The 21,294-nt window shown below is 33.4% G+C and overlaps 1 protein-coding gene across 5 annotated transcripts in view; it reads left to right on the forward strand.

Annotated features, from left to right (window-relative positions):
- Nucleotides 1-21,294, forward strand: part of LOC129233378 (H(+)/Cl(-) exchange transporter 5-like) — a 112,692-nt gene that overhangs the window by 46,469 nt on the left and 44,929 nt on the right. For all 5 annotated transcript variants that reach the window (XM_054867417.1, XM_054867426.1, XM_054867441.1 and 2 more), the window contains 3 exons: nt 4,614-4,703; nt 4,974-5,098; nt 20,831-20,975. In XM_054867417.1, coding sequence (XP_054723392.1) covers nt 4,614-4,703; nt 4,974-5,098; nt 20,831-20,975 — 360 coding nt within the window. The remainder of the gene's footprint in view (nt 1-4,613; nt 4,704-4,973; nt 5,099-20,830; nt 20,976-21,294) is intronic.

Raw genomic sequence — 21,294 nt, forward strand, 5'->3', positions numbered from 1 at the left:
AATTCTGAAACTTTGAATTCAAGTTATGTTTTCCGCAATCATGAGTTGCAACAGGACTTTACTCATTGGCGTTATTGTTTCTAGAAACGGCTCCTGTCTCCTCAAGCCTGCCCTTCCCGGGCGGTTCCGTGTGTATAGTGGTGTGTGTGTGTGTAGCCACGCGTGTGTGCACGTGTAGGCTTGTGTGTGTGTGCGTAGACTGTGTGTATGCACTTAGGCGTATGTGTATGTTTTTAACGATGCGTGTGTGTATGTAGGACATGGACGCTTCCGACCAGGAGAAGTGGATTCTGGGGGACACGGACAGTGCTCAGGACCAGAGGAGACGGTGGACGGTGGTGGTGCAGAGGCCCCTGGTCCAAGCTGAAAAAGGAACCACAACGCTAAAGACCGTCAAATGAGAATAAGCAATCGTGATTGCTCTTTTATATCATCAAGTGGGTATACTCAAACCTGTAAACTTTGTAGAAATCGACGATGAGTGAAATTCAGAGGCTCGTTGATTTGGCGTGGAGTGACTCAAATAAGTAGTGCAATATAGAAAAAATAAAACTGCAAATAACAAAATGAATAAAAGCCGTACAGATATAAATTAAAATAAAAATGTAAGTTGTGGAAACCAATCTCATTGGCAGTGGAGACTTCAGCCTATGGTTAAAAAACCAAAGAATTGAAACTACAGACTAAATGAGATACGTTTAAGTCCCGAGTATTCATCTTTCAGAATTGCATTGGGCAGACTCACCACCTGCTTCTTAACTGTAGAGCAGAGGTTCCCAACCGGTGGTTCGCGAACCCCCAGGGGTTCGCGAGGTGCAGGAAGGGGGTTCGCGAAAATTTCGGTGCAATGGCGGATTTTTCCTTGTTTGGTAAAAAATTATAAAATATTCAATTTGCACACATAGTTACTAAATTTTTTTTTTTAATTTGAAAACGCGCCAGACTCTTGTATTAAGCTCAAAAAAAAAAAAAAAAAAAAAAAAAAATCTTTCAGCGGTTTTATAATCTTTGTTAAAAAGAAATTTTCTCATTTTTTTTTTCGATAGACAACAAAAAGGAGATATCCTTCCTTCTTTATTGCGAGGCGCCATGCAGAAACGTTGTATTAAGCTGTGGCGGGGATCACGATGACCTTAAAAAGGCGCCATCTCGTGGAGTCAATCAAACAATATACATAATATACATATGTCGAAAAAAATAAAGAATTCTCAAACAATGCATCATAGGGGTATTATTTCTAATCTGGTTGAAATATAACTCGGGAATTTCCGTCGAATTCAGTCATCGAATAGCAGACATGACAGCAAAAGGCTCCAAACTTAAAATTTATTACTGGATTTTACCCATCTGTTCGTTTTCAAAAATATATAACATCAGCATGCTCATAGTTCTGGGGAAATAGTTGTTAACAGACGTATTCAGAGATACTTTAGAGATGCTTGAAAAGAAGTGATTTTGTTTGCAATTGGTTTTGCTACGTGAACTTGCTACTCTGTTTGTGAAGTTATAATCGTGTTAGTAATTTTTATGATTTAATAACTTTCTGCTGTTATGGATCGATGGTTGAAAACTGGTAGTTTGGTTGAGCGACAAATGGACAAGCAGTCAATCGATCAACCCTCAACATCAGCAGTAACTTTCGAATCAACACAAGATATTGAAATAGATAGCTGTAATGAACTGCCGCCTCCCCCGACTAAACAGAAAAGTGAACTAGGGGAGAAAAAAGGAAAAAAGCGAAAATATGACAGTGACTATTTACAAATGGGCTTTTATTTTACTGGAGAAGAGTCTGAACCTAGACCGCTTTGTCTTCTCTGCAACGAAGTTCTAGCGAACAGCAGTTTGAAACCGTCACTTCTGAGAAGACACCTCGAAACAAAACATCCGACACACAAGGACAAACCTATCGAATATTTTAAAAGAAAATTGGAATATAATAAAAAGTGTAGCGTCTCTACGTTCCTGTTAGAATCCAACGAAGATAGTAAAATGGCCCTTGAAGCTTCATATCGAGTCAGTTATAGAATTGCAAGATCTGGACCGCCACATACAATTGCAGAAAATTTAATTGGACCGTGTGCTAAAGATATTGCTAAGTGTATGCTGGGAGAAAAGTCGGCAAAAAAAAATTGACCTGGTTCCGCTATCAAACAACACAGTATCACGCAGAATTACTGATTTGGCAAGTAATGTGGAGAAAGAACTTGTGAATGGAATAAAAGAGAATAATTTTGCGATCCAGCTTGATGAGTCGACTGATGTAGCAAACGCTGCAATATTACTTGTCTATGTTAGGTATATTTTTAACGATACAATTAAAGAAGATGTACTATTTGCAAAACCTTTGAAAACCAACACAACTGGAGAAGCAATTTTCGAACTGGTCAGCAGTTACTGTGAAGAAAATGGAATAGATTGGTCTTTGTGTGTGGGTGTGTGCACGGATGGTGCAAAATCAATGACAGGAAAATTTGTTGGCTTTGTGGTGCGAGTAAAGAAGATCAACGAGAAAATTGAATGGACGCATTGCTGCATTCATAGACAAGCATTAGCATGTAAGCGTATTCCCGCAGAATTATCCGCTACTTTGAATGATGCGGTAAAAATTGTAAATTTCATAAAATCACGTGCCACAAACTGCCGTCTATTTCACGCGCTTTGTGAGGAAATGAGAAGCCTTCATGTTACTTTACTTCTTCACACAGAAGTTAGATGGCTTTCCCGTGGCAAAATTTTGACACGCTTATTTGAATTGAAGTCAGAAGTCCAAGCATTTTTTGTTGATCATCCATTTCACTTGTCCACTTGCATATTCGATCCTCTTTGGATGCAAAGGCTTGCATATTTAGCTGACATCTTTTCAAAATTAAATGAATTAAATCTATCCTTGCAAGGTGCAGTTATTAATATTTTCGTTGTATATGATAAAATTGAAGCTATGGTAAAAAAAATTGAGTTTCTGGATCCAATGCCTGGAAATGGGTGAGTTTTCTTGTTTCACTTCTCTTAGTAGTTTTTTATCAGAAAACTCAATGAAACTTGATGAAAGCGTTAAAAGAAATGTATGTGAACATCTGCAACATCTTGAACTAACTTTTGACGAGTATTTTCCTAATAGGCATAACGTCCCTCTCTCAAACAACTGGATACGCAATCCTTTTGAAGGAAATCCATGCTTAGAGAACGCTCTGACATTACCTGAAAAGGAAATGCTCATCGCGTTATCCTGTGATAATTCATTGAAAACTACCTTTAAAGAGCTCTCGTTAATTGACTTCTGGCTCAGTGTAAGAAATGACTATACCGTTTTGTCCAAAAAAGCAATTCGAATTTTATTACCATTTTGTACAACATATCTGTGCGAGAAAGAATTTTCCTCCTATACTTATCTCAAAGATAAATACCGAAGCAGATTGAATGCAGAGCCTGATTTAAGACTCAAACTGTCAGACATTGAACCAAACTTTCAGTTTCTTTGTTCCGTCAAACAGCCACAAATATCGCATTAAGGATTTTTTCCCCAATTTAAAGTATGCTTAAAAAAATAGTTGGTTTATAAAACTTCTTGTTTATAATTTTTCTTGTAGATGTAGTTTTAACTTTTTATTAATGTTTGCACTTAATGATATTTTACAATTATATTTTTGTTTATTGCAATCAAATGCTGCAAAAAATGGAAAGTAAACATGCTGTTTTTTTATTGTTTCTTACATGTTACTAATTTCAACATCAGGGGGTTCGCGAACTTTTTTGCCTGTTCCAAGGGGTTCGCAAAGAGAAAAAGGTTGGGAACCGCTGCTGTAGAGCAAATAAACAGGAACCAAAGCCTAAAACTTATTTTTGAATTACAAATGTTCAGGACATAATTTAGCTATTTTTAGTGTATATTATAGTGTATATTGCAATGACTTTTTAGTGCATATAATCCGGGCGCAAAATGTATCCTTTCCTCACGATGTTTCCTGTTTTGTACTTCCTGACAGGGACGGATACAAGGGAGGGGCGATGAGGCGATCGCCCCTCCCTTGAGGGACTCTTCACCAGTAATTTTCCGAAAATGAAGTTCAAAAAACGCAAATTTAGACTAATTTCATTGACGTTGGGAGAAAGTGGGTATGGGTTTAGGACCTTATCCTGAAACTGTTTCGAAACTGAAGTCCAAAACCTTTGCGATCAATATTTGTAAACCAGTATACATAGTAAAAAGTAAGTAATAAAAATCAATCGCCCCTCCCTTGAAGAATTTCTGGATCCGTCCTTGCTTCCTGATTAAAATTTTATGCTGCACGCGCTTGTTGCATCACTTCTTGAAACCCCTTCGCATTTTGGATTTTTCTTTGACTTGTACAATGATTGTGTACAACAAAATAGCAAAATATGTTTTCAAATACATATGAGATTGTTTTAAAATATTTATGAAATTATTTAGTAAGCAGGCGAGATATGTTCGTATTTTTAGTGTATCCAACATAAAAGTTAAAAAAAAATATTTGATGCAAAATTATTGCTTACAAGAAAAGTGTATAATGTACTTTCAAACCATTTTTTTTTCATTAGTACATATAACCATGATCAAGGTTTGTTTGTTTTTTTTTTATTTTAATATTTAGGGCATTCTTGGAGCTGTATTTATCCGTTGCAATATTTCCTGGAGTCGTCTCAGGAAAACATCGAGGCTCGGCAATTTTCCCCTTCTTGAGGTATTCATAAGTATTTCTTTCCTTTTCAATTTTTAAAAATAACTTTCTTAAGGAGTTAAACTTATGGAAGTTAAAATAAAATGGTGTTTGAACTTTGAATCTGCATTTCATCACTTAAGATATTCAGGACAAAACGCGAGTTTTCACAAAAGGTTTTTCAAATGATATATATTTTCAAATAATCCACTTTATATTTTTCAAAAGCTCTTTCGCATTAAAATCTTAATTTCTGATTATAAGTTCTGTGTATTTCTTTTTTAAATTTTTTAGGTAATGGTGATCACGCTTGTAACAGCTGTAATACATTTTCCGGATGTCTTGCTTCGAATGAATGCTAGTGATCTCATCAAAGCACTTTTTAGCCAATGCGGTTTGCATGACGTATCTCCTTTGTGGTAAATTATCCTCTTATTATTTTTACCCGAACATGTAAAAGCTCTTAATAAAGAACAAAGAAAATATGGCACTAGCATTAATAAGAAATAAATCAATATCTTTGTGCCGAGAAATGACAGGAAATATCTGTTTTTTAGCACACATAAACAGATCATTGAATACAAGTGTTTCGGGATTTCCAAGAATCCTTTTATCAATTTAAAGTTGTGAGCTTTTGAATTTGAAGGCATCCAGTAAAACCAACGAAAATGAACGGTAGACAGCTTAAATAGCAAAATAACAATTAAAAGAACAAACAAAACAAACAAAACAAAATGGAACTCAGAGCGCAATTTTGTTGCATGATTCCCTTCAAGAAAAATCCATTAAGCAATAAATTTCTCTTAAAAATCCTGTAAAATACTTTTTTCTGTCAAAATGAAACCGCTAGTTAATAAATTATCAATATGAATTTCAAGTTAGAAATTTTTTTGCCACGAATTAGCTATCACATTTAGCGAAACGAAGAATAAACATAATGCAGGAAAACAGAGAAATGTTGGAAAAACGACAAAAAGCAAAACATATACAAAATAAAACAAGAAATGGAAGCGTAAAGACGGATAAAAAAATAATTAAGAAAAGCATAACAATAAACACCTACAGCACAAAACCCCATAGGAGTTCAAGGAAGAGGGTGGGGGAAAAAAAAAAAAACCTTCCAATTATAGGGGAAGGTTGCAGTCAATGAACCACATAACAGTTTTCGATTTTTTTAGAAAGGAAATCCAACTCAAATTTCACGTTAATTATAGGAACAATTTCTCAGTATATTTCTCTTTCAATAATAATATTCACTTTCATGATAAATATACACAATAAAGAATGAAAATTAAAAATAAATATTTTAGAATGTGGTCTATTCATGGCTACCGGTTACTATGGGTGGACCATCGACTTTCCATCGATGGATCAGATTCTCAAACTCAAAAATCAATGCGTAACTTACAAATATTAATAACAGGTGATCAATAAACTCTATAAATAACAATAAGTTATAGAAAAATAGATTTATTTTCTAAAATGTTTTATTTTTGGATAAGAGGAGCATAAAAAAACCCCTAGCACTCACACAACACACAGCTGTTGTCATCACACCTCGTTCACCACTTGATATTTTTTTAACCTGTGCAACACTGTTCTTAGCTAATATTTCTTCAACCTCTTTTGAACTGTTGAGAATTTTGGTAAATCGATTTTGAAAATTTTCGTTTGACGCAAGATTGTACTTGCTCTCTAAAATGCCAGAGACATTTTTTGACCATTTTATTACTGAAACCAGAAGCTAAAGTCTCAAACTACCAGAGACTATAGTATTAACAGATTTTTTGTCTTAATTAAATCTGTGGGACATGTTATTTTCTCAGCCTCTTGAAAGGCCAATTCTCCCAAGTTTTCAGAAGTAATTCCAAAAACTTCTTCTCTAGTTTCAAAATATGATTCACTAATCATATTCCTATTTTGAAGGGCTTATCTGTTGAGTTTTTAATTAGCGACTAAGGTAACAACAAACCGGTTTCTATCTTTCATGCGACTGTTTAAAGTTGCTTTCAGGACTCTATATTGTCGGTAGACTTCGTTAAGATTCATGCCACCATTTCCGTAAGCTACTGTAGCACGTTACATGCTCTCAATTGTCCACTGACCATTTTACTAATTTTTGCTTTTTTTTTTTGAAATAGCAAAAATATTTGAAATTGTATTATTATGTTTTAAATTTTTTGTCAATTTTATTTAAAAAATTGCCTTGAAATCATAATAAAGTATAAGTGTTTTCATGAATTACTGAGATTATTTCTTTCATTGTCATATTTATTTTAAAACAATTAAGCAATTTTCAAAGGTAATTGAGCTGAAGTTACAGCAATATTTGAGATTTTCCATAAATGAAACACTTTGTCAGGTGGTCCATCCATGGAAACACCTAGCGGTCCAATGATAGCAATTGCGTCATTTTGAATATTCTTATAGGTGTTACTGCTCTGAAGAATCATGATGAAACATGAAGTATGGGGAATTGTACTTGAAAAGGCACTCTTTTTACCCGACTACGGCAAAGCCATAAGGAAGGGGTTATGATTTTAGCAGTCTATGTATGTTTGTATTTACGGTTGTTCCACCGTAGCGCTTAAACTATTCATCCGATTTTGATAAATAAGGTGTCATTCTTTTCGTAATTGTGACCTGAGTAACATAGGCTACATTTTTACCTACTTCAGCAATTAGAAAATTCGATTTTACCTTATAAATCCTGATTTTAACCAACTTCATTTCTTTCTCTTTTTAGCACAGGTTTTAAATAAATGTATTAAAAAATACGGAAAAAACACCAAAGATAATCAACAGTTTTGGTGTTGATTATTAATCTAGTCTTATTAATAAGTGAGAGCAATCTTTTATAATCTACATTTCCTACCAGTTCTGTATAGTAACATTATAATTTAATTAACCATTCTTGTATATCAGATTAAGATGTTTGCTTGTTAAGTCTATAGTGCTCACGCTATTGTATCACTTGCATTGTCTTGTTGCGGCAAAGGTTGAAAGGAACATATTTATATAGGAAAACTCAATCCAACCGACCCTATCTTAGGCCGTAATGTAAAAGATTTTTGGTGGGGCGGATTGAGTTTCAACTTAGAGGAAGTTCGCATGTTCACATGCTGATCTGATATAATGATATGCCGAATTTGAGTTACTTGTCAGATTCCGACAGATGACACATTACGTCAATTAGCCCGTCGATTACAAACCCATTGCCTTACCGCTACCAAGGCTTCACTTGATACGCGTCTTATCAGGCTCAGTCATTTCAATAAAAGTTGTAGTATGAAACCAATCAATCAAACAAAAAACCTGGTCAGACTCCAGTGACATCTGGTGGATTTTGTGGCAACTTTTAACTATATAAACAACAGGTAAGATTATTCTTAAAGAGAATAGTTATTCAAAATTGACTTCAAAAGTATTTGAGTTAATTTAAAAGCGGTTTTTTTCTTCCTGAGGAAAAGTGTTTGAAAAGATATTTTAGGCAAAAAGTAAAAAAATATGAAACTTTGTTTTCAAGAAAAATTAAGTTTGGAAACAAAATCAGATGAATATAAGCTGAGGAAGACAAATCGATGTAAATTCCGTGTATGAAAAAATGTTGTGATTAATTATTCCAACTTTTCGCAATAAGCATTTTCAAAATTTTTTGAGTAATGTAACTGCAAACCTTCAATAAATATGAATAGGAGTGAGCATTTATTGCAATTTATACATTGAATAACAATTTGAAACGAGCTTAAAAAGAAGTTTTCTGTTCGAAAACGTATGTGAATAAATGTTTTGGAAACACTGTTATTTTTTCCTTTATTCGGGGGGGGGGGGGTAATTTCTGTTTCTAATTAATAAAAAACAAACATTGGAAATTTGGCTCTGAATGAAATAATGCGTAATATTACATAATTAAACATTACATCTTATGGACGAAACCATACTGTCTATTAAACGTATGAACAATGCTTAATAATTTGTATCAAGTATTTTTTTGCTTTTATTATACAAAAATTAATTACATATGCTTCATCAAGCACAACTGATAAATATATTTATCAGTTAAAACAGAAAACAAATGAATGTAGCGATTATTACTCATAATTATTACTAAACCAGGCAACACCGGATATTTTTGTTAGTTGATAAATATATTTATGGAAACATTCAAAGAGCTTTTAGTATTTTTTTTCTTATACTTTAAAGTTTAATTCGAAATTAGTTATTTTTTAAAAACATATTCTGAAAATGGTGAATAGCTCAATTTGATATCTTTAGTTTTTTTACAATAAGAACTATTAAAATGCACAAAAAAATGCATAGAGATACAATTTTTCTAAAGATAAGTAAGTAGAAAATATATCAAATAAAAATTTTGCCATAAAACTGATCGTTAGTATCGATCATTATAAATTACAATTTATATCATAAAGGATTACGTTGTATGTTAAAAAACAAGAAATTTAAATCATTTAAAAGTACATTGAAACAATAATGAATTCACCCGGAAAAACATGCCAATAAAAATTTCAAAAAAGGAAAACATGGCAGCTTTCATTCAAAGATTTTTATAAACCTATACTTTCCAGCCTTTAAAAAAATAATAATAAAAATTCCTTCTTTTTTTTTCCTTGAACAAAACTTTCGCTTGTTGAATGTATTAATTAATTAAAAAACAATAAAAGTTCCATCAAAGTATCAAAAGAACAAACATTGGCGACAGCAATTTTAGCAATAGAAAAAGTTTTCGCCAATTTCACATGTTCCGCGACTCGATAATTCCCCTATGATTTTAATGTGAATATTAAATGGCAAGAAATATAATGCTGTCAAATTTTGTGACGCCAAAGAATTACATATATGTGCGTCACGATGCATTTCAACTCTTGCGATTATTTTTCATTTTATTTGTTGTCCCCGTATTCGGTTTTTTGGTTTCAATAAAATGAAGCTTTTATTGTTGTTAAATATAGTTTGTTCAGCGGATTTTTTTTATATTTTACTGAAACTTTTAGTGTCCTTTCGTGGGTGGTTTCATTTATTGAGAGGATTATTGAAACTTTTAATAAATATATAGGTAATAAAATTATATGTAATAAAACTTTAAATGCTTTCGAGTATCGAATTTATTTAATTTTCGAAGTAGTATGTTATTTTGTTTTTTACGCGGATTTTTAATCAAAACAAAGTAAAATAATTCGCCAAATAAAAAACGAGATGTTAAAATAATATGAGAAATCTCGTTAAAATATTTCGCTAAATCAATTTCAATTCTCCATTATTATGTGACATAATCAGCAGAATAAATTAACCTTGTCATAAAAATATTGAAAGTGTGTAAATTTTGTAAAATTAGAAAAAGAAGCAAACATACGACAATGTAAGCCTTATTTTTTAATTTTCGCCAACGATGATGTAAGTGCAATTTTTCAGTTTTCACCAAATAAAGGTAAAGAGAAAATTCATCAAGCTGAGCGACGTACCTGTAACTAAATAATATCAAAAGAGCAAATATGTATTACAGTCTTACCGATATTGTGAAAATAAAACAATTATTGACGAAATCTTGACGATTGCGCCATTAAATACCACCTTTAAATATGCAGTAAAATACTACATAATTTCTAAACAAGGTTTCCTTCTCAGACATTTTTTTTTTAAATTTAGAGGAAGAGTAATGTTCGAACCCTTCTCAATATCAACTCACATTAAATGTCTCAAAAAAATTATATGTAATCCCTGGGGCCGAGTTACTAAAAGTGAGACCAAGGCTCAAAATGCTTTGGAGTTCCCTCTGCTTCAGGGATGCATTTTACCAGAAGTGAACGCCAATGAGAAATAGTTAAATACTAAGTTGGGGCCAGCTTTACCTGAAAAGGGAATTTATTTTCCTTGAAAAACAGACCTGGTACGCCGTTCCATTGATTCAACTGTACTACATACACATCGGTTAACCATATCAATGAAATTTTACGTTAAAGATTGAAAAAACATCACTTTTTACAGTAGAAATAATACTTTAACTAATGTAAACAAATGATTTCCCCCGGTTATACTACAGCGCCATCTTACGGGCAAGGCGGCGCCTTTGATCTTTTGAGAAATGACTGAGCCTGATAAGACACGCATCGAGTGAAGCCTTGCCGCAACATACTACAAGCAAAGCGATTATTATATGTGTAGATTTAGATTTGCAAGACCTGTACCAAATGCTACAAAAATACTTGATGACCAGCAAACCAGAAGGAACGGAGGAAGGTTTAACAAATTGAAGGGAGATGAAACTGAAATAATGATTAATAATTATAACATAAGACTACTGCTGCGGTGGCGTGCGGATATTGGTATACAACTCGTTGTATCATCAGTCGATGTGGCAATGCATATTTCTAAATACATAGCGAAATCTGAACCAACGCAAATCCAAAGAGCAATAACAGAAGCCCTCAATAAACTTCGTGAACGAGGAGGTAGCTTTCAGCAACAAATATTTGCTCTACAAAGCGCTGTCCTGAGTAATCGTCAGGTCTCGGCGTCGGAATGTGCGTACTGGTTATGTCATTTAAAGTTGAGAGACAGCTCAAGAAAATGCGTCTTTGTTAATACTTGCAAACCAAAAGAAAAGTGCAGGATGCTGCGGCTTGACACCGACTGTCCTGGACCTTTTGAAAAATATCTTCGAACGATACGAAAATCGCCCACGAATTTTGGATGACTACACTATAAAAAAAAGTCCGAAACGATACTGGTTATTTCCGTGGAACGTTTCGAGATTTCACTGGTTTTCATCCACTTCCTGAGAAAATCAAGTATATTTGTTAAAAAGTTTCCTGAATTGCCAAAAGATGCACGAATGCAGAATATTCACTGTTGTGAAAAATACTTTTTTCTATCAGTTTAAAGACTGACGGAGCGTGTTTATTCAGTGTATCTTCTATACCTTGATTATAGCCCGTCCAGGCTGACTAATGCCCCAAGCTTCAGCTTTACAAGGCAGGAATTGCAGGCGTGGGAACGCTTAGATCTTACTTGCAATTTTGTCGTGACTGCTTTGCTGCCTTAATGCTTCTGGAGCTCTCTTGGTGGAGAAAGGGGGTTCTAATTAAATTAATAAAACCCACATACCTCGTTCTTCTTGAAGGTTCCCGAGAAATGACTGGCTGTAACAGAGTAGATTTCCCAATTCTTTAGAAAATTTCAGGGATAGTTTCAGAAAGGTTACTGACTTTTAGCGGAAAACGTTCCCGTTTTATTACCCGACTACGGCGAAGCCAAAAGAAAGGGCTATGATCAAAGCAAAGTATGTTTTTGTATTTACATATGTTCCACCGTTGCGCTTAAACTATTCATCCGATTTTGATGAATAACACTAGTCTACAAAAAAAAAAAAAAAAATCTGTTACATGGAGGAAAATACCTGGTCTTAGTGTAGAATAATGCGCTGAATTCAAATATGTAAACAGTTTTTCTCCACCACCAACAGATTTTGTGTAACACTAGACTGAAAGTTTGAAAGAAATGCGCATATTCACATGCAGGATTAATACTAAAATAATGAGCAGAAAGTTAGCTGTTGTTCAGTTCTTTCTCTCTTTGGCATTAAGGACATCCCTCTTAAGTGTGTAGCATTAATAAGCAAGAATTTATTCATTTGGACAAAGGGGGGGGGGGGGCTCCAAAAATGCGTGTTTTTTAGCTTTACATCCATAATGCGCAGAAAAGTTCTGGTTTTAAGTATTCAAATTTAGCACCAGTGTTACAAAGTCTTTACTAAGTTTTTGAAGAGTTTTAATTTAATATAGAAGTCCAGTAGAATAACACGTCTAATATTTTATTTTTTTAAATTAATCTTGCTATTGCTATCCTATTCGCAGAGGAGAAAACAGCATTGTGTAAAACCCAAGCAGGCAGTAAAATGTGTTTAATTTAATTTTACGCCAGAATTAATTGTCCCATGATATGTGTTGAATTAAATATTTATCTAAAAAAAACCCCACAAATATCCATATGTTTCTCTTATTCTGACTGAATATGCTAGTCATACCAAAGGCAACGTGTTTTAGTTATGCAATAGTATAGCGTTTTAAATTATTTTCGAATGAGTTAATACCAAGTCTCATCTGTTTGATAGTAAAATATGAAAATATCCATAACAGAGTCAATACTGTTACAGTATATTACATCATTTTCCTTAGCGTAAAAATCTATGAATTCTTTATATTTGCATTCAACAATAAAAACACATAAAATGATTCAGCTTAGGTTACTTATATAACAAAAAATGGTGCCAATGAGAGTGACAACTATGTTGCCACAACAGTAACAACAAACCTGATTATTTATCCCCACATTTCTTGTCTTCATGACAAGATTGGAATTGTTAACTATAAGTTTTTATCATTACGTGGTTCAGGACAACATGAGAAAAACTAATAACTTAAAACTTATGATTCCACAAAAACTGTGGGTGATGGAAAAATTCTAAGAGGATATTTGAAATTAGCGTCAAAAATCACCTTAGGAACACTATAAATGTTTCATATAACAAAACCTTTGTTTACCAGTGTAATTTGCCAATCGATTCGTTATTATATCCCACGTAACATTGCTTGCATTTTAAGACTTCAAACGTAGTATGAGACGATTTTTCAATTTTTAGCAGTCTTTGTAGTTGCGTATGTTCCACTCTAGCGCATAGACTATTGATTCGACATTTATGAATAAGGTTCAATTGATTCATCATTATGGCCCGAGTAACGTAACTATATTTGAATCGACTTTAACTATAGAAGGAGTCGATTTTACCATGAAAATCTCGATTTTAAACGATTTTTCTGGCTTGGGTTTTAAATAAATATATTGATAACCCGACTAAGGAAACAAAGGGTAAGAAACAAGTTTGGTGTTGATTACTATTATAATCTTATTAAGTAAGATCAATCTTGTATAATTTAAATTTTCTCTCAGTTTCATATAATAGCAATAAATTAAATTTACAATTCTTGTATATCAAACTAAAATGCTTACCGTAAATTGCTCGCGCTATTATTTTGTTGTCCATCACAGGTTAAAACGGGAAATATTAAAATAAAATGAAAGGTTAAAAAACTAAAACCCGACTACGGCAAAAAAAAAAAAAAAAAAAACACTAAAAGGTAAGAAACAAAATAGGTGCTGTTTGATATCATCGTCCTATTGAGTAAAACCAGTAATTTGATAGGTTAGCTATTCCTATTTATTTAGTTCTATTGAAATCCTCTGTCACTTTCAAATGCCGTCATCGTGCGTTCTCAACAACAGTTTTATGTGTATATATATATATATATATATATATATATATATATATATATATATATATAATCAACGCACGACTACGGCATTTGAATTGAATTATCTTTACTAATATTATAAAGAGAGAGGGCGGATTTTTGTGTGTTTATATGTTCGAGGTAATCTCCGGAACCACTGCACCTATTTGAAAAATTCTTTCACTATTATATGAAAGGTGCTTACTTACTGAGTAATAGGGCGGGGCGAAAAAACTTTTTTTGGAAATCTGTTTTTCGATAGTGCTGAAAAGTTGCTATATAGGCCCGTTATTACCCATAAAAAATTTCGCTAAATTTGTTTAATATTTAGCCGGCGCTATTTGACCTTGAAAGCTGAAAAAAATGGACAAAATGCACTTAAAAAAAAGGTTGGGGGGGGGAGTCAAAAATAAATGTTTCAGCAAACATTAGAAGTATCTGTCAGTGAATTAGTTGAAATCCTCAAAGACTTGACATTTCGTAGACTATTTAACTACGCTCCTTCAGGACTGAAACATGGGAAAAATGAAATATGAAAAAATAAATAAAATTAAAGTAGTTTCAAAATAAGTAAATACTGAAATGTTACGGAATACGTTACTCAGAAAAAACAGTGAAAATTCAATCAATTTTATGCGGCATTTGTACGCCAATTTTAAAAAATGCACACACTCAAATAAAAAATAGTTACATAATATGCTAATTTTTTAATCTTCGGTTCCAATTGTTTCTCCTGGATAAAAAACGGCGTTCAACTGCTTCTATTATTCCTAAGCTTGTTTTATAACTATTTTATATATGTTTGACAAATAGAGCCCTTGAGTATTAAAAAATGGATTGGGGGTTAAGGAAAGTCATATTACATTGAATGAACCTGAAACAGAGCTTGAATCAGGAGAAAGCTCAGAAAATACAGATGACGATTTTAAATTGAATTATCTGCTTTCAAGAAACCGTAAGCGAACTGATGCGCCATCAACAACAAGTCAAATAAGACTTTCTACGCCTCATACAGCTTTAGCAGCAGATCTAACTTGCGCTTCAAATAGATCAGTGGCTAAAATTGCTACAGCAGTTCTCGATGATTTCGACTTAGTTTCTTCTAAACAAAACAGAAATATATAGTCGCTAAAAACAAAGTAAGGAGGGAAGTCGATAAAAAAAAAAAAAAGAAAAAGAGAGAGAGAGCTAAGAGAAAGGGATTTAAGAGCAGCTAAAGGGGCAGCTATAAAGAAATAGTAATTTGACGGCCGCAAAGATGACACCCTTCAAATGATATCTGGCCATCAAAAATTAGCATCTGAAGCACATGTAGCACTGATAGAAGAACCAGGTAGCAAGTTCATCGGTCATTTATCACTAACAATTGGTGAAAGCGCAAAAGAAATTTCGCAAGGTATTATAGGCTTTGCAAAAAAGTATAATATGAGCTAGCTTAACGATAAATACGGGATGGAAAAGTGGAGTAATTCGTTTACTTGAGAAATATCTCAAATATCTCAAAAGACCTTTACAGTGGAACATATGTCTGCTGCATACTAATGAGTTGCCACTGAGGGATCTTATTCTGGAATTGGACGGTTGCACAAAGGGGCCACATTCATATTCTGGAGCTATCGGACAACTTCTTAGAGATTGTAAAAAAAATCCGGTGGTCAAATTTGATAAATTTGACTGCAATCTTCTGGTTTTGGACGTGGAAGTTATAAAAAATTTAAGTACTGAACAACAATATTTGTATAAAATCTGTCTTACCGTAAAAGATGGTAGTTGTCATTCTAGCGTGGCTGACAGTAGTCCAGGCAAATTCAGTCATGCGAGATGGCTGACAACTGCAAACCGTTTGTTACGCTTGTATATAGGCACTCCAACTCCATCAGAAAATCTTACAATGTTTGTAAAGTATGTAATGTTAGTTTATGCTCCAATGAGGTTTGAAATAAAAATGAAACCGAACTGCCAGTATGGTGCCCAACATTTTTGGAAAATGATTTCTCTTGCAAGGCAGTTTCCAGACAACGTTAAGGAGATAATTTTCAAAGTTCTCTCAAATAACGCATATTTCGCTCATCCTGAACAGCTACTGTTGACAATGTTGTTTGACTCACATTCGGGAATTAGCTGTTAGGCTCATTCTGAACTCTAGAAATAAGAAGACGAAGAGCTCGGACGGTGTACGATTTTTTAAGCGTCCTAAACTCAATTTTGAAACAGTTGATTAGGTTGATTTAGTTGATTGGGCAAACTGTGTTGTAACAGAGTCACCTCCTAAATGCCACCACCCAATGCATCTAAAAGACCAACAATTGAAAGAAATGTGCAAAAGCCTACAAAGTTCACTTTCGAGAAATTTCCCTGCCACACGCAAGCTGTGGAACGTAGTGTGAAACTAATAATCGAACCTGCAATAAAAGTTCGTGTTGAAACTGCACTAGATGGACACATTCGTGCCTAACTTCAAGCTAGAAAGGAACTTCCATCATTTGATAACAAGGGACAATATTATTCCAAAAAATAATATTCCTTATGCATGAGGTATTATAAATCAAATTTGAAGATTTCTTTTTGAAAATTTTATTATCTTTATATGTAATTCTAGAAAATGTATGATACTATTGCATGATAATAATTATGATGATTAATAGTGCTATTTAATTAGTTAGTCTATGATTTAATTTTGAAAAATGATTTTCATATTGGTTTTTAAAGAAATTCAATATTTTTTTCATTTTTCTCCAATTTTTGATGTCGGAAAGGAGCGGTTAAATGCTCATTAAAATCAATGAAACATTTTATGGGCTCGAACTGGCTCATTATATAACATTTTTGGTGCATTCCAGCGAAATATTTGAAATTTAATTTTTAAAAAAAAATTTCGACAAAAATTCATTTTTCTCTTTTTTTTTTCGGTTTTTCAATGTCAAATAGCGCCGGCTAGATATTTTTTGATATCCAAGAAATTTTTTGTGAGTGCTAACTAGTTCACTACGCAACTTTTGCGCGCTATCCAAAAATTGATTTCGAAAAAAAATTTTTTTCGGCTTATTTCGGCCCACCTTACTGAGTAACATAGGCTATAATTCGAAAAAATTCGACAAATAGTTCTTTTTTTATTCAAATTTAGGCCAAATTTTCACGTAAATTGCCTATTATTGGCTATTAAAGGGGTGAAAAATTACTTGCACATATTAATATTATATATCGTTAAAAAGGGTAGAATTTTCTGCGTTCTAAACAATTTATTTCAATGCTTTAACTTAATTACGGCGGGAGTAATTTGCGTTTTTATCTCGAGCTTTTTTAGGCTTAGCTGAAATTTAGGCACTACTTTTTTCATTAAATTTATCAAGAAAAAGTGAAGGAATTGTCCTACAGTTTTCTTTTTGACAGCACTGGAAAAAGCGAGATTTTTTTACTCCAGTTGTCTCTCGACCTATAGTCGAAAAAGTTAGCTTCTATCTTCAAAGGGAAAAAAGTTACAAGCGTTTTTAAATCAATTTCGAAATATGTCATTTTGATTCAGGTTGTCAACCATTTTATTTTCGCGTTTCCATGGTTACGCTTTTAAAATCCATCTTTCGCATTTTATTTTCTTAAAAGTATTTTAATATATGTCGTCATTGTTTGGAAGGGTAATTTTGCATGGTGTTTTTTTTATTTTATTAAAGCTATTTTTTAAGTTATTAAGTTATTCTTTTATTAAATTGTTGAATATATGTCACTTGACGGGGATATTTCGATAATTGGGAATCTGGCGAGGTCGTCTCATTTTTGGCGTAAATAATTTTATTTTGGTAACCATGCTCATTTATAGTAGCCCTATGTGAATAGATGTTTCTGATCTCTTTGTTTTGGTTTGCAAAGAAAAATACCTCTTGCGCAGGCGCTGGAGCCAAAAATTGACGCCAACGACGAAAGATCGCCAGATTCCCAATTATCGAAATATCCCCCACTTGACACAATTTTTGTTCTCAAGGTAGACCGGGCAAAGCCGTGCAGAGCAGCTCTTAATATTTAAAGATTTGAAAGCTACTGTTAATGTGATTTTAAACCTTTTTGTTTGGTTGGCGAAACATTTATCATTGCCAAAGAAAAAAACATCCGCTTCACTCGCAAATGGGCTGGGTTCCGGTAGCGTGATCGCTTGGCACGTTAGGCGCTGACAGGTTCAGTCTAGGATTATTGTTTTAAGGCAACCGTTAATGTAATTCATTGTTTTGGCAATTTGTTTTGAAAGAAAAGAAACTTTTGATTTGTTTTTATTCAAGTGAAATATACGACATTTTCTTCTTTTTTTCTGACGATGATTTTTGAATGCTCCACGGGATGCTTTTTTTTTTTTTTTTTTGTTAGACGGATGGATTATGATAGCGTGGTTTCTGGGCAAGTTTGGCGATAAACAATAGAGCTGCGGAATTATTTTTTACATTTGAAAGATACTATTTGATGTCTTTTTTGTTTATTTGGCGAAATATTTTAAATTGCAGTAAAAACCGCTTCACTCGCTAAATAGAGTTTTAAAGAAACTGTAAATCTAATTTAATGATTTGACGAAAAGTTTTAAATTCCAAAGAAACTTAAATAGTTTTTTTTTTTTTTGAAAAGGTGTGTACGCATTTTATACAAAGATCATTTCACATCAGAGGGAGAGGGGGGGGGGGGTCAATTTTTTTTATTCAACGGACTTCCATTAAATTTTTAGCACGGGCATCGCTGTGCGGGTACTGCTAGCAAAGTTATAAATGTGAAAATGACAGAGGATTTCAAACAGAACTAAATAAATGGGAATAGCTAACCTATCAAATTACTGGTTTTACTCTATAGGACGATGATATCAAACAGCACCTATCTAGTTTCTTACCTTTTAGTGTTTTTTTTTGCCGTAGTCGGGTTTTAGTTTTTTAACCTTTCATTTTATAAGTCAATGTTCACGTTTAGATGATCAGTGATGTTCAAAGCATGTTATAACTAAATGAAAATCTCAATAATTAGTAAGATAACGATAGAAATCTTTTCTGGCCGATTAACAATATGATTAAATAATTTTACTTACTTAAAGACTCTGCAGTAAACTGTTTTCAGACAAAGGAAGGTAATAAAACTGATTACGCGTCTGAACAAACTCTGGTACGGGAAATATCTTCGCGGTCTAGTCATGGAACCGGTTCATTGACGGCAACCTTCCCCTATGAATGGATGCCAAGCTGCAAAAAAATAGGGAATGGTTTTAAGATCATTAACTATCTTAGAACGATTCTTCAGAATGTGGAAAGACTCCCAAAAATCAAGATCTGACGATTTTGGGCATTTCTGGATAATTTTATAAGAGTTAAAATCAAAGGAATAGTTTGAGCCCAGCAATGTTCAGCAATACTAGAATTATTTTTATTCAATTGTTGTTTTTCACTTTTTTTTGTGCTCTTTTAAGTGAAGTTTCAAAGAACGGTGGGTCTGTGTAACGGTGGGTATTTTTAACTGCGAAAGCTCACGCGAGGTACTTTTAATGCAACTAATTCTGAGAGTCAAAGTGAAAAAGAAGATTTATCAGAATGTTTTTCAATGTTGAATGTTTAATAAAAAAATGAATTCAATATTTTGAGTTTAGATATAATAAGAAGATAAAAGAATATTAATCAAGCAAATTCACCAGAAAATTTTCGCAAAATACCCGAAAAATAACTCATAATTGCAAAAACTCCTCAAAACCGCCATCTTGGATTGATGACGTCATACAGACCGTCTGTCACAAATTCAAGCAAAACATCCGTTGAGGCATAGTTACACAGACCATAAGGAATATATTAAAATTGGTCTCACAATTTCCTCATGAAATTTCCCACGGAATGTAGTATGCCCCCCATTATTATATGTGAAATGAAATTCAGAAAGACTACTCTTAAGGCATATCAATGAACCCTCGACCGGCACGGTCGTTAATGAAGAGTTTACATCAAAAGCTACGAAAGGGTTATTTGAAGTGAAATTATGAGTTTTTGGACAAATTTAGTCTAATTTTTCTTTCAGGCCAATTGTTTCTAATATTGTCACGACTTCTTACGAACTTGCGAAATATTTAGTTTCAGTGTTTTTATTCTGATGATGTAGTAAACAAAGGAATTAAGAGACATCGAAATAAAGTAATAATACTAAAAACCAAAAGTTTTTAGTATTATTACTGAAAGCTGGGCATCCTGCTCGCTTCGCTCACCATTCCCCGTCCGCCACCTGCGGCGGGAGACAATTGATAATTTTAATGCTTTACCCTCTGGATTTCATGTGGGCTGTTTTTTAACAATTCACATCTCCGACCCCTTAAGGTTCCGAGCAGTGAGATAGGGCGGAATGGCTTTCCCTGGATGTCCTGCATCTAATGGTACCTGTGTTGACTAGGCAGACATTGACAGTTCAGAAGAGATAGGGTTTACAGACAAACGCACCGTCAGGTTTTAATAGCGTATTTTTTTTTTTTTCAATTTGTTTTCTCTTCTTACTCTATTTTCTTCCATGTAGAACAGAATGTGATAATTAATGAAATAAATTAAACTTTTGCCTTTTTATTTCATGGTTATTTCAGTAAATAAATAGGAGAGAGTGAGAAGGAGTGGGACGGCATGAAGAGTTAGCCAGCTGTGTTTTTGCCGAAAAGAAAAACGAAAAATTACTTCTAGCTTGTTCATTAGATGTAGCAGCAAGAATCGAGCAAGAAATAATTTTCCGTGTTACATTTTGACACAAATGCAACTCTATCCCAGTCCTCTCGACTCTCCCCATCATTTTCATTCATGCTGTTTAATTAAACAAATTTATGGTAATATTTTAATATCTTTCTTTCAATTACTTCTGCAGTGATTACAAGCGTAACATATCATCTACAGATCAAAATATGAAAATGCTAACAGAAGCTAATCAAGGAACCTATGCATCTATTTACCAGTTACTGTTGACTCTCGTATGCAAATTTGTCATTACTGTATTTACTTTTGGAATTAAGGTATGTAATAAATCAAATTTAAATTTTCGTTACACACACAGATTTCGATAACAATTACGAATATAGAAATAAATACTGCAGGTAGAGTCCCGTCACAACGAACAGAAAGGGACCGCAAATTTTGTTCATTGTAACTGGAATTTCATTGTAATGGAATCCAAGCAATGTACTCGTAATAGCAAATGAAAACGGGAATGAAAATTTGATTCGTTGAAGCCAATATTTCGCTGTATTGATATTCACTGCAATAAGATTTCACTGCAAACATTTTATTAGAATATGAATGGTAAAAAGAAAAGAGGGGACTTTGAAAGTTTAC

The sequence above is a fragment of the Uloborus diversus genome, chromosome 1 (genome assembly GCF_026930045.1).
Source record: "Uloborus diversus isolate 005 chromosome 1, Udiv.v.3.1, whole genome shotgun sequence".
NCBI lineage: Eukaryota > Metazoa > Arthropoda > Arachnida > Araneae > Uloboridae > Uloborus > Uloborus diversus.